Source organism: Meriones unguiculatus, chromosome 11 (genome assembly GCF_030254825.1).
Source record: "Meriones unguiculatus strain TT.TT164.6M chromosome 11, Bangor_MerUng_6.1, whole genome shotgun sequence".
In the NCBI taxonomy this organism is placed as follows: domain Eukaryota; kingdom Metazoa; phylum Chordata; class Mammalia; order Rodentia; family Muridae; genus Meriones; species Meriones unguiculatus.
The window spans coordinates 51131143-51147099 of record NC_083359.1 but is presented as its reverse complement, the minus strand read 5'-3'; the positions used below and the strand labels follow the sequence as shown (position 1 = coordinate 51147099).

Sequence of the window (15957 nt, the reverse complement as noted above, 5' to 3'; positions counted from 1 at the left end):
AATGGATGTTGGATTTTGTCAAATGCTTTTTCAGCATCTAGGGAGATTATCATGTGGTTTTTTTTCTTTCAGTTTGTTAATATGGTGGATCACATTGATGGATTTCCGTATATTGAACCACCCCTGCATACCTGGGATGAAGCCTACTTGCTCATAGTGGATAATATCTTTGATGTGTTCTTGGATTCGGTTTGCAAGTATTTTGTTAAGTATTTTTGCATCAATGTTCATAAGGGAGATTGGCCTGAAATTTTCTTTCTTTGTTGAGTCTTTGTGAGGTTTAGGTACCAAGGTGACTGTGGCTTCATAGAATGAGTTTGGTAATGTTCCTTCTGTTTCTATTTTGTGGAATAGTTTGAAGAGAATTGGTGTTAGCTCTTCTTTGAAGGTCTGGTAGAATTCTGCGCTGAAGCCATCTGGTCCTGGGCTTTTTTTGGATGGGAGACTTTTGATGACTGCTTCTATTTCTTTGAGGGATATTTAATTGATTTACCTGGTCCTGATTCAGCTTTAGTAAGTCAAATCGATCAAGAAAATTGTCCATTTCATTTAGATTTTCAAATTTTGTGGCATATAGACTTTTGAAGTAAGTCCTAATGATTGTTTGGATTTCCTCAGTGTCTGTAGTTATGTTCCCCTTTTCATTTCTGATTTTGTTGATTTGGGTGGTGTCTCTCTGCCTTTTAGTTAGCTTGGCTAAGGGTTTGTCTATCTTGTTGATTTTCTCAAAGAACCGGCTCTTGGTTTCATTGATTCTTTGAATTGTTCTGTTTCCGATTGATTGATTTCAGCCCTGAGTTTGATTATTTCCAGCTGTCTACTCCTTCTTGGTGTGTCTGCTTCTTCTTTCTCTAGGGTTTTTAAGTGAGCCATTAAGTTGCTTGAATGAACTGTCTCGAATTTCTTCTTGAACGCACTTAGTGCTATGAACTTTCCTCTTAGCACTGCTTTCATTGTGTCCCACAAGTTTGGGTATGTTGTGTCTTCATTTTCATTGATTTCTAGAAAGACTTTAATTTCTTTCTTTATTTCTTCCCTGACCCAGCTGTCATTTAGTAACAAGTTGTTCAGTTTCCATGTGTGTGTAGGCTTTTTGCTATTTCTTTTATTGTTGAGGTCCAGCTTTATTCCATGGTGATCAGACAAGATACAAGGGATTATTTCAATCTTCTTGTATCTGTTGAGGCTTGCTTTGTGACCAACTATATGGTCTTTGGAGAAGGTTCCATGAGGTGCTGAGAAGAAGGTAAATTCTTTTGTGTTTGGGTGTAAAGTTCTGTAAATGTCTGTTAGGTCCATTTGATTCCTGACCTCTGTCAGAGACATTGTTTCTTTGTTTAATTTCTGTTTTGTTGACCTGTCCTTTGTTGAGAGTGGGGTGTTGAAGTCTCCCACTATTAATGTGTGGGGATCTATATGTGGTTTAAATTTTATCAATGTTTCTTTAACAAATGTGGGTGCTCTTGTATTTGGGGCATAGATGTTCAGGATTGTGATGTCTTCCTGGTGGAATTTTCCCTTGATGAGTATGAAGTGTCCTTCCCCATCTCTTTTTATTAATTTTGGTTGAAAGTCTATTTTATCAGCTATTAGAATGGCTACTCCTGCTTGCTTCTTGGGTCCATTTGCTTGCAAAGTCGTCTTCCAACCTTTTACCCTCAGGTAATGTCTATCTTTGTGCCTTAGGTGTGTTTCTTGTATGCAACAGATTGCTGGGTTTTGTTTACATATCCATTCTGTTAATCTGTGTCTTTTTATTGGAGAGTTGAGTCCATTGATGTTGAGAGAGATTAATGACCAGTGGCTGTTAGATCCCTTGATTTTGATGTTGGCTGTGGTCATCATGTTGTGTGCTTGGTTGCTTTTTGTTTTACTGTAGTGAGGTTAATTATTTCCTGTGTTTTCTTGCAAGAAGCTAATTTTTTGGGGTTGTATTTTCCCTTTCAGTGTATTCTGTAATGCTGGATTTGTGTGTAGGTATTGTTGAAATTTGTTTTTGTCATTGAATATCTTGTTTTCTCCGTCTATGAGGACTGAGAGCTTTGCAGGGTATAGTAGCCTGGGCTGACATCTGTGTTCTCTTAGGGTCTGCATGATATCCATCCAGGCCCTTCTGGCTTTCATAGTCTCTGTTGAAAAGTCAGGTGTAATTCTAATGGGTTTGCCATTATATGTTACTTGGCCTTTTTCCTTTGCAGCTTTTAGTATTTTTTCTTTGTTCTGTATACTTACTGTTTTGATTATTATGTGGCGGGAGGATTTTCTTTTCTGGTCAAATTTGTTGGGTGTTCCGTAGGCCTCATGTATTCTTATACGCCTCTCCTTTAACTTGGGGAAATTTTCTTCAATGATTTTGTTGAAAATATTTTCTGGGCCTTGGAGAAGGGAGTCTTCTTTTTCCTCTATACCTATTATTCTTAGGTTTTGTCTTTTCATATTGTCTTGGATTTCTTGGACGGTCTGTGTCAGGAATTTTTTGGATTTAACATTTTCTTTGACAGATACATCGATTTCTTCCATTGTATCTTCTACACCTGAGATTCTTTCTTCCATCTCTTGTAGTCTGTTGGTTATGCTTACCTCTGTAGTTCCTGTTTTCTTCCCTAGATTCTTCCTCTCCATTATTTCCTCCATTTGTGTTTTCTTTAATTTTTCCAATTCTATCTTCAGGTCTTGAGTTGTTTTGTTTACTTCCTTCACCTGTCTGATTGTACTTTCCTATTTTTCTTTTAGTTCCTTCAACTCTGTTTCTTTTATTTCATTCAGTGCTTTAAGTATTTCCTTTCTAAAGGCCATAAACTGTTTGGCTACAGCTTCCTCTCTTTCTTTACGGATGGCAATATTCTGTTTGAGTTTATCTTCCTCTATGTCTTTAAGTATCTTATTTGTTTCCTCTTTTATCATCTTCATGAGCATAGTTGTTAGGTCATCTTCTTGGATTTCAGTTATGCTGGGGTGTCCAGGGCTACTTGCCCCTGGATAACTGGGTTCTGGAGATGCCATATTGCTCTGTCTTTTGTTGCTTGGGCTTTTATGCTGGCTTCTACCCATTGTGCTATCTTAGGTGTTTGGGGTTATTTTCTGGTGGTTCCTGGGGATCCTGTGGTGGAGAGAATCCCCTTTGCAGAAAGCTGGTTTTTCCTGAACGATGTCTTCTCAGCTTTTTGGGTATAGTCCCTGGATGGCTGGCATTTTTTTAGGAGTTGCTGCTGCTCACCTCAGGGATAGAGTCCTGAGTGGTAACTGTGTTCTTTGTTAGTCGAGAGGGTTCTCCTCTCACCCAGGGAAGTCCTGAAGACAGCTGCCCTGTTTCTGGGTTTCTTTCTGTAAATTTAATGATCAGCTGCTGTGACCCAGTTTGACATCTGGTGCGCAGCAACTGTTTGTGCCTGTGTCTGGAGCACAGCTGAGTGATGGCGGCTTGGCCCCGCCGGTCTGCGAGACTTTTTCCAGGGAAGGACTGGGTGATTTAAGTCGGTATAGTTTCCTTCCTTCCCTGTGGATTCTCTGGAGACAGGGACTCCCAGTGTCTTTTTTTGCCCTGGAGTGCACTGCTCAGTCTGGCTGGCTCGCAGAAACTGCCTGTGCCTGGAGCACAGTTGAATGATGGCGGCTCAGTCTCCGCCAGCTGGCTGGCTCGCAGAAACTGCCTGTGCCTGCCTTTCCGGCCTTTGGGAGCCTGGGTGTCTGCCTAAACTGGGTAATTTTCCCAGGACCTTTTCGGGGTGGGGGTGTCGGCTGAGTGCTCTGAGATCAGACCAGCCGTTTCCCTCCCTATGTGTTTACACCAGACAGTGAAACTCATTAGTTGGTGCCCTGGTGCCCACAATTCTATCTGAGGCGGCGAATCAGGCACGCAGGCAGGGCTCTGTGCCGGAGCCTGGGTCCCGGGCTCTGGCTCCGGGCTGGCTCCTGGGGTGCCAATGGAACCCCTTGTCTTTTCCAGGGAATGTCTGGGTGACCTAAGGTCGGTCCCAGTCGTTTCCTGCATCGTGGGGTTATCTCTGGACTGAACATTCCAGTCTCTGATAGTGTGGTGCGCATGGTTCAGCCTGGGACCAGAGACACTGGCGTGTAGTTCTGGGCTGGGGCTGGCGGCCCAGCATGTGGCGGAACCGGGATCTCTTCCCGAGGTTTAGCCGGGTGAGTTAAAAGCTGATTGAATCCCCCACCGTGGGGTATCCTCTCACCTGAGAAACACAATCACTGTGTTTTATGGCCTCGAGTTCTGACTGCTGGTCACTGTGCTGATCCTGCTGTGCTGCTGGTCAGAATGAGAGTCCTCCCAGTGCCGCCATCTTGCCCCGCCCCCTATTTTAATTTTTTATTGAAAACATTTTTGATTTATATATTAAAGTCATTTTGCATTTATGTGTTATGTCTGTGTGTGCCAGTTGCATGTGAGCACCTACAGAGCTCAGAAGAGGATGTTGGATACTCTGCAGCTGGAGGTAGAGGTGGTTGTGAGCTGTCTGATGTGGCTTCTGGGAATTGAACCCAGGTCGTCTGAAAGAGCAGCAAATGCTCTGAACTGCTTCAGCGCCGCCCTCTATTTCATTGATTCTGAGCTGAGCAGGAGAGGAGATAGTATTTCATTGGGTGGTAATGAGGCATCTTAAACTCTGACTTGATTAAGGCTAGTTTGTTCTATCTGTGTAGGATTTAGTCGCTTCTGTGTGCAAATGTGGGAACATTTTCCAGTTTCTGTCAGTGCGACAGGTTCATGTAATATTTAACACTGTATTCTGATCTTTGGGTCACAGTACTCCCTTACCCATTACTGTATGTCTTATAATTAAAGAGAGTGATCTCACGGAGGAGACGTGGTCTGTATAGATGGCGTAATTGTAATTGCTCATCTATGGGGATATGGGACTAGACAGCATGCTAAGGAAGGACATGGTTTCATCCCGTCCTGTCCTCAATGCACAGCATGAGGTCCTTTCTCAGGGCAATAACTGTTGACTGTTTGTAGAATGGTGGTACTGGAGTATTGGGTAGTAGGACATAGTAGAATGATTTTCCTTTCCCTTATGTTTGAGAGTGAAGGTGGTAGGATTGTTAAATCAGTGGGAGAACACTTGCTATCGTATGTGAGACCAGGTCTCATCCTTAGTATTGCAAAAACAAAAAGCAAACAAACAAACAAACAAAAAAAAATAAAAACAAAAAAGAAAAGGAAGAAAAAGAATATTTGGGGATTAGACATGATTGTGGCTGCCTGTAATTCCAGTAGTTGGGGAGCTACCCAGTTCAGTACCAGCCTTGGCTACATAGCAAGAGGCCTTGTCTCAAAAACAGAAGGTCTGGAATAACTCTCCTGTGTGGAATTCTTCTTGGGGGCTGTCACAGGCTCTGTGACTTCCAGGCATTTTCCAGAAGCTTGAGCTCTGCTTGGCATTGCTGCTTGGCATCCAGCCCTTCTCTTTGCTCAGGGTGACCTCAACACTTACCAAGATGATCAGAAATGCCCAGTTTTGTGCATTTTTTGAGGCAGTCATATTAACTTGATTGCTTTTCTTGTCAATTAACTATAGCATCCAGTGAGGATTCTTTTATGTTTTCCCTCTCAGAGAGTTTCCTCCCTGGCTCTGCATATCTTTCCTACTTGTTTGGGTTTGCTCTCACAGTGTTCTTTTCTGCCCATCTGATCAGAAGCTCCTTTTACTCTGTTTATTCCTTCCTGTTCACATTCATAAATGCTCAACACGGCATCGGTGCCATAGTTATTGAAAGAGTGACTGAATGTATGAGTAAGCGTATTTCATGATCACTTACCTTCTCTATTGAGGTTTTTTTCAATATAGTTAAAATATGGTCTGTGTTTTATGTGTATGATAGATTTTTTGTTAGCTAAAAGCACTCAGGGAGGCAGAGGCAGGTGGATCTTTGAGTTCAAGGCCTCCTGGTCTACAGAGTGAGTCCTGGACAGCCAAGGCTACACAGAGAAACTCTGTCTTGAAAACCAAAAACCGGGGCTGGAGAGATGGCTCAGAGGTTAAGAGCACTAGCTGTGCTTCCAGAGGTCCTGAGTTCAATTCCCACCACCCACATGGTGGCCCATGACCGTCTATAATGAGATCTGGTGTCCAGGCAGAACAGTGTATACATAATAAATAAATCTTTAAACAAACAAACAAACAAAAAACCAAAAACCACCCAACCAAAAAAGTTTTGTATATAACCAGGTGAAATGATACACTCGGGAAACATAGGCAGGCAGATCTCTGAATTTGAGGACAGCCTTGTCTACACAGTGAGTTCCAAAACAATCAGACCTACAGAGTGGGACCCTGTCTCAAAAGACAAAAACAAACAAACAAAAATAGTTTTGTGTAAGGGCTGGACACATGGCTCAGAAGTTGAGAGGTTGCTGCTCTTCCAGAGGGCTGGCGTTGAATTCTCACTGTTGCCTGTTATTCCAGTTCAAGGGATCTCGCGCCCTCTTCTGATTTTTGCAGGTACTTGTACACAAGATACATACATGTATATAAAAGTAAAAGTAAAACTTAAAAAAAAATGTTGTGTGTGAAATTGTTATTTCTTTTAATTTATTCCTTTAAAAATTATGTGTAGGAATTCCATATCTGAATCAGGAAGAAGAAAGACAGCTGAGAGAGCAATTTGATGAAAAACGTTCTCAGGCCAATGGGGCAGGAGCTCAGGCAAAATGTCCTGTGACAGTTCCGGAGGATCAAAGGAAGTTTATTGATCAAGTAATGTAAGTTCCTAAAAGGACATCATCAGTGCGCTGGGCACAGACTGGGGGCTGTCTTACGTGGGGCAGTACGTGCAGAGTGCCTAAGCAGGTATGATATGAGAGGCAGGCTTTAACTGTGACCTACTGAAGAATGTCGGTCTCACACATCTACTTGTGTTTCACATGCACAGGTATAAACAAGTTGATGTGAGAGGCATTATTTGATTGTGGCAGGATTTCTTTCTTTCATACCAACTTGTACTTCAAATTCAAAGGTATTCACACAGGTGTAAATGTGAGTTGCAGGCTTTAATTGTGGCATATCTAAATCTGGACAATAACTGTAAGTTGTATCATATTTGGACCTGTCCCATGCTACTGGGAGGGTCTCAGCATGTGTGCAGAGCCGCCTGGAGCAAACCTTCCCAGAATGTGGCTCCATTATATACTTGTTTCTCCCAGTGAAGATTCTGACAAGCGGATACCCCCTGGGAGTAGTATCTAGTCTTGTATATATGTTCCCAGTTTAATAGCTTATTAGAAGAGTCAAAAATGATATTACTAGTATTGATGAATTCCTAATGTCCTTACAGTTTTGTGCATGTGTAAGCGGTATATACATACACATATGTATGGGTGAGTGCATGAGGAGGTCAGAGGAGGGGATTGGGTATCTTGCAACTCTCTTTGCTTTATTACTTTGAGGCAAGAGTTCTCATTGAGACTGGAGCTTGAATATTTTGGCTTGGTTGGCAGTCGGAATGCCTTAATGCTCTTTCTGCATCTGCACTGCTCGCCCCAGCACTGGGGTCATGGCTGTATGTTAAGCCATGCAGGCTTGTGTTGGTACTAGGATCTGCACCCACCCTCATGGTTATGACTCTTAGCTAATCTCTGCAGCTCTAAAATTGATGAATTGTTTGAGAAATTGTTACAAGTTTGCTAGAAACCAATAATTTCATATAAAGCTTATGTCAAAATATACCCATTTTCTTTGGCTGTGATTATCTTTTTGATTTGCACAGAATGTGTGGAAAGATGACCTGTAAGCATAAGAAATATGTTCTTGGGGCTGGGAAGGTAGCTTAGTTGGTAGAATGCTTGCCTATAATGCACAAAGCCTAGGGTTTGGTCCCTAGTACTGCATGAGTTGGGTATAGTGGTTCACAGCACTCCTGGCACTCAGCAATTGGGAGGTGGAGGCAGGAGGGTCAGAAGGTCAAGCTATCTACACACACACAAAATAAAATTTATTAAATAAAATAATACACAGCAAGTCTGAGATATGTGAGACTGTCTCAAAAAAAAAGTAAAAAAACTAGATTGTCTGTGTGTATGGGTGTGAGTGTGTTCTAGAGATGGAAGTCAGGCCTTTGTTCAATATTAGACAGCTGCTCTGCCACTGCCCCCCACCCCACCCCATTATTTACATTGCTTTCAAATGTTACTACTGCTGGCTATTTTGAGACAATCATTGTTCTGATGACTTCATTCTTCAAGGCACTGATGGTCATTGTCTGATTCTTCCTCAGAGAGAAGATAGAGGATTTCCTACAAAGCGAAGAAAAGAAGAGCCTGGATCTAGAGCCATGCACTGGGTTAGTTTTTTGTTGCAAGTGACTTGTCTTTCTACCTCAGAAATGCCTGTGTGTATTGTCTATAGTTGTCTGTTCTAATGAGGCTCTAGATTAACTCTAACTAGATCGTTCCCAACCATTGATTGATCACTTAGTGTTCACTCTTAATAGTCCAAGTGAATTCCTTTCCTTTTGTTTTCTAGGTTCCAAAGAAAACTTATTTACCAGACTTTGAGTTGGAAGTAAGTAGAATTAAATTAGAATTAGAAGTAGAATTTGAATTAGATATGAGAGTGTTCTCAAGGACAGGGTTTAATAAACAAAGTATAATCTTTGGACCTATTGCTCTTTTGAAATTTTCAGTTATGGGTGATTTGACCCTATCACGTCCCTGTCCCTAGTCCGTTCGTTCTTTCTTTCATTCGTTTTTCAAGACAGGGTTTCTCTGTGAAGTCTTGGTTGTTCTGGAAGTTGCTTCATAGACCAGGCTGGCCTTGAATTCACAGAGGTCTTCTTTTCTCTGCCTCCCAAGTGCTGGGAGGTAATGCTTTTTAAACAAGACAGGGTAGGGCTGTAGCCTGGCTTGTCCCATCCTTACATCTGTCTCTGTGTGCTTCCCACATCCCTCTCCTCTTTGGACCCAGGCAAACTGCAGCCTAGCAGCTCCTACCCTTCCCTTTGTGCATCCTATGAAGTCTACAGAGACTTTTACCACTTCACTTATAAAGTATGCATTAGGAAGCAAGATGACTTTTGCGGCATTGTGGTTTCAGTGTATTCTGAAAGGCTGAGCGTTTTAGAAAGTGCAAAAACCCTAAAACAAACAAACAAACAAACAAACAAACAAAAAAACCCTAAAACGTTTACACAAAATTGACAACATTCCTATGCATTTGAGAGAAGCAGGGAAACAGCAGCTGAGGTATTGTAAGGAGGCTTATTTGTAGTGGTGAGTGTCCCATTTTAGTAAAACTTTTAGTTTATAGCCATGTGGTTTCTTGTTGAATTCTTTGGGTTTTTATAGTCGTTGAGTTGTGTCCTGATGCGAACTCTTCCTTTTTTTGTTTAGGTATCCCAAAGGCATTCACGTTGAGACATTGGAGACTGACAAGGTAACTAAGAGTTCTTCAGTGCTCACAGTCAACTAACACAGTGATTTGCTGAGGTGTTGATGGTTTTTGCCTTTGCCCTGGCTCCCAGAAGCTGTCACCTGTACTCTCAGAACATGATTTTCCTCATTTGTATAGTGGGGCTAAGGATGATTTTCTTAAGCTAATGTTGCTTACAGGTTTTAAGATTTTTCAAAAAGTTTAAAATATTTAGAAGATTTAAAAAATTTTATTTTATGTATGTGTAGTATGTATACCATATGCCCATGGAAGTCTGAAAAAAAATTGGAGTTACAGGTATTTGTGGGCCACCATGAAGGTTAGGGAATTGATTTCAGGTCCTCTGCAAGAGCAGACAGTGCTCTTAATTACTGAGCCATTTCCCCAATTCCACTGACAGTTTATTTATTTATTTTTTTAAAATGAGAATTCAGGCCAGGAGTAGTGGTACTTGTCTTTAATACCAGTGCTCAGAAGCCAGTAAATCTCTGTGAGTTCCAGGCTAGCTATGTAGAGAAACCTATCTCAAACAAAACAACAATAACAGATCAACTGAATAAAAAAATGATTTAGTGGATTAGTAGAAATGAACTTTTTTCCATCTGTAATACATTGCATTGTAATCTTTTTTCTTTTTACGTTAAAGATTTCTTTTTATTTTTGTGAATGAGTGTTTTGCTTGCATGTATGTCTGTGTGCCATATGTGTACAGTGTCCCCAGAAGCCAGAAAAGGGCAATGTATTTCCTGGGACTAGAGTTATAGACAGTTGTTAGCTGCCGTGTGGAGCTGGTAATAAAGCTTGGGTCCTTTGGAAGAGCAGCTAATACCCTTAACTGTTGAGCCATCTCTCCAGCCCCTCTTTTTCTCTTAAAATTTGTGCTTTCCTGCACGTGCCGCCCCCCCCCCCCGCGTGCACACTCGAGCTCATGTATGCATGTGTTGTGTGTGTGTTTGTGTGTGTGTTGGGAATGTGGGTATGTGGAGATCAGAGGACAACTTGTGAGAGTCAGTTCTCTTCCCAGGGATAAAACTCATGTCAGGTTTGTCATTAGGTGCCTCTGACAAACCATGTCACTGTCCCTTGCAGTGTTTTTAATACATATGAACTATAGTTTATGAAAAAGAAGACTATAGTAATTCAAGGTTTTTTTTCCTCGTGTTCATAAGATGTGGATGCTTTACTTATTTAAACCTAATTGTTTAGAATTTCAAAAGTGACATACACAAAGTGCTCATTATACAAAGTCTTATTTGTACAGTCTGTAGCTGATTTCAACTGACATTTGTTAGTTTGTATTCTTAAAATGTAAGTGTTGTGGACATGCAGATGCAGAGGAAGCTGTATACCCACTCAGCTTGGCATCATTTCAGGATAGTTCCCATTGTGCTTGCCTATGCTTTGGCTTATAACTTTTGGTTATTTTCTTTTTAGCTCATTGAGATGGTCTCACTATGTAGCTGAGGCTGCCCTTTAACTCACTATGTAGCCTAATACATCAGAGTTACCATTCAGAGTTAAAATCACAGTACTTTGTAGGGTAAGGGGTCCAGATGTTTCCATAAAACTGCATGTTTGCTTTGTCTTTAGAAAGAGAGACATATAGTTATCAGCAAAGTGGATGAGGAGGAACGCAAAAGAAGGGAGCAGGAGAAGTATGCAAAGGAGCAGGTACGCATGTGCATTTTATTTCTTATGAGTAAGAGAAGAAAGTATAGATAGGATTAATTTCTTTCTATGTATTTCTGGAATACAGTTATTGGATTCGGTTTAGCCAGCAGATAATTGGTAGTTATAGTTAGTTAATTTTGATTTGTGTTGTTTTTTTTTTAAAGGCCAGTAGGGTCTTAGACTGCAGTTCCTGATTCTCTCTCCTCAACATTCCCAGTTGCTGGGATTACAGCCACGCACTCCCTTGTCTACCTGAAGTTGTTATGTAGTTGAAAGTCACCTTGATTGACTTGGAAATAACACATCCTGCAGCTAGGTATGGTGGTGCATGCCTCTCATCCCAGCGCTTGGACTTGGAAGGTAGAGGCATATGGTCAGGAGCTCAAGCCCAGCACGAGCTACATGTAATCCTGACTATGAAAATAAACCAATAATCCTGCGCCAATATATGAAGTGATGGCTAAACTCTGAGAGCTATTAATTGAGTGAACAATGAGTAATTTAACACTTGCTTATTCTTTCTAAAACAGAAAAGTATGTAGATTATTTTATCTTTATTTTTTTTAAGGATTAATACTATTTTTTAAAGATTTGCTTTTATTATTTTTATTTATGTGCATGTGTGTGTTTTGTGTGTGTCTTTGTGAGCGAATGCCATATCTGCCCAGGTGTCTTCAGAGGCCAGAGGAGGGCATGGGAGCCCCTGAAGCTGCAGGTAAAGGCATTTGTGAGCTACCTAATGTGAGTGCTGGGAACCAAACACAGGTCCTTTGGAAGAGCAGCAGGTTCTCTTAACCCCTGAGCCATTTCTGCAAATCAAAAAATATATTTTGTTTTTATGTGTGTGTGTATTTCTACGTGTGTATGTATGTGTACACGAGTGCATACCCCCTTGGAAATCAGAAGGCTGTGATATCTTGTGGAACTGGAGTTTCAGGTGGTTGTGGGCGCTAGAATGGAACCTGGGTTCCCCGAAAGAGGAGTAACACTCTTAACTGTGGAGGTATTTTCTGTAGGTCCCTAGATACTAATTTTATATGCAATTAGGGATTAGTGTTACAAATCCTGTGACACTAAAGCTATCCCACTTGATGTAAAGTTTTATTCTGGGGGAAGTTCAGGCTTTAGTTTATTCAAATAAGGAATGCAATGTGCCTTTGTAGGTTATATGTCTATATCTATATACATATATACCTTTTAAAAAACTTTCTTATTTATTACTGAGAGAGAGAGAGAGGCTCATGAGTCTAAAGACACACATATGGAGGTCAGTGGAAAGCTTTGAGGAGTTAGTTGGTTCTTTTCTTCAGCCTTTACAGGGTTCTCAGATTGTGAGACTTTTGTGGCAAGTGCCTTTACCCACTGAACCCTCTTGCCAGCTCTAGTGTTTTTAATTTAGTTCTTTTATTTAGGAGGAACTGAACGATGCTGTGGGCTTTTCAAGAGTCATCCATGCCATTGCTAATTCGGTAAGTCATCCACATTTTGGTTTTGTTTCTAGTGAAATGACTAAATACAGTATTTAAAACAAAGTGTCTAACTGCTATTGCAGATTGGTCACTTGGTTACTTTTGGAATGTTGACTTTATCTGGAGGAAGAAGTTGGTAACACAGGCTGCTGCTGTGCAGTGCACCAGGCCAGATGTTTTCACTGCTGAACTTTAGCCAAACCATCTTCAGAAAGACTTGGTTGCAAAAATACAGTGGAGGATCACCCTGTCTTCTGATCTTGATAGCTGTATGAAACTAATACTCATTAGTCTGAAAATGAGAATCAGAAGTCAAGGAGCAAGTAGAGGAATCTGGAGGATAAGTTGACTTCCTCTACAGAACTGTAGTTAAATCCTGAAATACATCTGTAATAATTTTAGTAATAGTAAAGCTTTAAAGCTGTGCTGGCTGATTGTGTAAATGTACTAGAGAATTCTAAGGTAGACATCTTTCCTTGGTCCTCTCTGAAAGGCACCCACCTTTTTCATGAGTAAACCAGGTGGTGCTCTTGTTGAATAGTGCATCACCTGCATCTAAGACTTTCTTTGCCTTGGGTAGTTGGGTCTGGGTAGGAGTTGTCTTATCCTTTAGATGCTTGACCATTAAGACCTTCTTAGAGTTCTGTCTGTCTATCTGTCAACGTGACAGTGGAGTGGAGGTACACTACGTGCTCTTTTGAAGATAACACAAATGACAGTGCCTCATAAAAAGTTCATTAGCTTCGAGGAAGGCTTGTTACTGAAGTACATTTAAACTGTACTGAACACAAAATTGTGTGATCCTGGCTAGGAGGAGAAGGGATGAGTCTCTTCAGCTGCTGCTAAGGCCGCAAGTACCCAGAAAAAAACAGGTTCTGGCCACACATGGCACTGTGAGTACATTTAGCCAGCATGCTGAGAAGTAAGGAACTTCAGTCTTGATCCACATTTGTTCTCCTACGTACACAAGGAGATGTGCATTTCTATGTGCTTAACTATGCATACTCTGAAAAAATACAGAAGAGTTAATAATACCTTTGGATACCTAGGATACCTGGGCAGATCTGAGAATTGGGAAAATGACAAAAATCTCTTCAAAACACTCAGTTTAATAAAAGGATCTAAATAAAACTATGTTTCCACCAGGTATGATGGTGCATGCCTGTAATCCCAGCAGAGGCACAGGCAGGCAGATCCCTGTGAGTTCAAGGCCAGTCTGGTCTACAAAATGAGTCCAGGGCAGCCAAGGCTACACAGAGAAAACAAACAAACAAACAAACAACAGAAAACCAACTATGTTTCCATAGATCTATAGGAAAATAAAAAGTTACATATCTTACAAATTAAGGTATTTCTTATATTAATTTCCTTTTGAATTTTGTTCTTTGAAAAAATATTTCTATGTTTAGTCCTGGTTGTCCTGGAGCTCACTCTGTAGATCAGGCTGGCTTTGAACTCAGATCTGCCTGTCTTTGCCTCCCAAGTGCTGGGATAAAAGGCCAGTGCCACCACTGCCCAGCTTAATTTTTTATCAATATCAATAAGCTTTATGAAGCCAGTAGATCCATCCATGCACTCATCCACCTACCCATCCATCCATCCACCTACCCATCCATCCATCCATCCATCCATCCATCTATCTATCTATCTATCTATCTATCTATTTATCTATCTGTAGGATTGAAGGTTGAACCCAGTACTCTTTAATTAAACAGTTTTTTATATTTATGGGTGTTTTGTATGCATGTGTCTGTGTAGACTTGTGAGTGTAGCTGCTTAGAGTCCAGAAAAGTATGTCAGATCTCTTGGAGCTGGATTTATAGGTGGTTGTAAGCTTCCCGATGTGGGTACTGGGAACTGAATTTGAGTTCCTTACTAGAATAGTATGCCCCCTGAGGGAGGAGCAGCCTTGCTAGGCCACAGAAGAGGACATTGCAGCCAGTCCTGAAGAGACCTGATAAGCTAGGGTCAGATGGAAGGGGAGGAGGTCCTCCCCTATTAGTGGACTTGGAAAGGGGCGGGGAGAAGATGAGGGAGGGAATGAGAGAGGGGGCTATGGTTGGGATACAAAGTAAATAACCTGTGATTAATATAAAAAATAAATAAATATATTAAAAAAAAGAATAGTATGTACTTTTTTTTTTTTTTGAGACAGGTTTTCTCTGTGTAGCCCTGGCTCTCCTGGCTTACTCTAGACCAGCTGGCTTTGAACTCACAGAGATCTGCCTGTCTCTGCCTCCCTAAGTACTGGGATGAGCTTATCCAGCTTAGTATGTACTGTTAACCACTGAGATATCTCTGTAGCTGCCCTCCAACCTCTCTTAAATATTTATATTACACTGAATCATTATCCAGTCACTGTAGATCTGTGTTATTTTTAGGCTAATGAATGTCAGTTTCATATATCTATAAATATTTTTGTGCTGCTGAGATTTAACTTTAGGATCTTGCAGTTACTGGGCAAAACCTCTGCTAACTCAGCTCTATCTCCAGCCCCTCTTTCTGCCTCTGCCTCTGTCTCTGCCTCTGTGTGTGTGCGTGTGTGAGTGCATGGATGCTTGTGCCTGTAGAGGCTAGAGGATAGTTTCTTGAGTCACATCTCTCCTTCCATGTGTTGGTTCCAGGGATGGAGCCTCGGCTTCTGATTTTACACTCACATAAAAGTTTAAGGGATTATGCAGACTTTCCATGCTTTCTTTGAACAACTGTCCCTAATCCTGCATTGCTGTTACATGGCTACTGGAGCAGGACATGTACATTGGTACAGTATGAGGGAAGTAAACTAAAACTGTAATTTGAATTTCAGGGGCTTCTCAGCTAAGTCTCTTCACAATTCTGTTCAGGACTGCTTATATTTGCTTATTATCACTCCTTGCTTTTGTAGACTTCGATAGTTTTTCTTTGTCTCTATAAATTGATTGTATTGATGAATTTTCAGTGTTTTTGCTAAATGTCCCCCAACTGGGATTTCTTGTTTCATGTTTAGAATTAGGATGCTCTGTTTTGGCAAGAATACTACAGAAATGGTATTTATGATGTTGACCTTAGTCATGGATTGCTGAGGTGTTGTCTGTTGGATTGTTGCTCTGAGAAGTTATTGTTTTTCCTTTGGAGCTGGTAAATACCTTTGGGGAGCAGGTTGTGCTGTTGCGCTTCTGTTATCTCAGCACTTGAGAGGCAGAGGCAGGAAGATATGGAGTTGGGAGATTAGTGTACAAATCACAAAAAAAACCCACACAAACAACCTACTTTTGTTGTTGTTTGTTTGTTTTTGAGACAGAGACTTATTAGACTGTTGCATCCTGTTCACCTAACTTCTCAAGTGCTAGGATTACAGGCACCCACTACCATGGCTGGCTGTAACCTAGTATTTTTGTTACTCAGTTTGGAATGCTTCTTATGGTGATTATTTTGTTTAGCTATTAAGCCCT

The 15957-nt window shown here is 41.0% G+C and overlaps 1 protein-coding gene across 2 annotated transcripts in view; it reads left to right on the top strand.

Moving 5' to 3' along the window:
- Parn (poly(A)-specific ribonuclease) overlaps positions 1 to 15957 on the top strand; it is a 154116-nt gene that overhangs the window by 11584 nt on the left and 126575 nt on the right. For both annotated transcript variants that reach the window (XM_021650819.2, XM_060364211.1), the window contains exons 7-12: positions 6577 to 6721; positions 8233 to 8298; positions 8481 to 8519; positions 9347 to 9389; positions 10977 to 11057; positions 12470 to 12526. In XM_021650819.2, coding sequence (XP_021506494.1) covers positions 6577 to 6721; positions 8233 to 8298; positions 8481 to 8519; positions 9347 to 9389; positions 10977 to 11057; positions 12470 to 12526 — 431 coding nt within the window. The remainder of the gene's footprint in view (positions 1 to 6576; positions 6722 to 8232; positions 8299 to 8480; positions 8520 to 9346; positions 9390 to 10976; positions 11058 to 12469; positions 12527 to 15957) is intronic.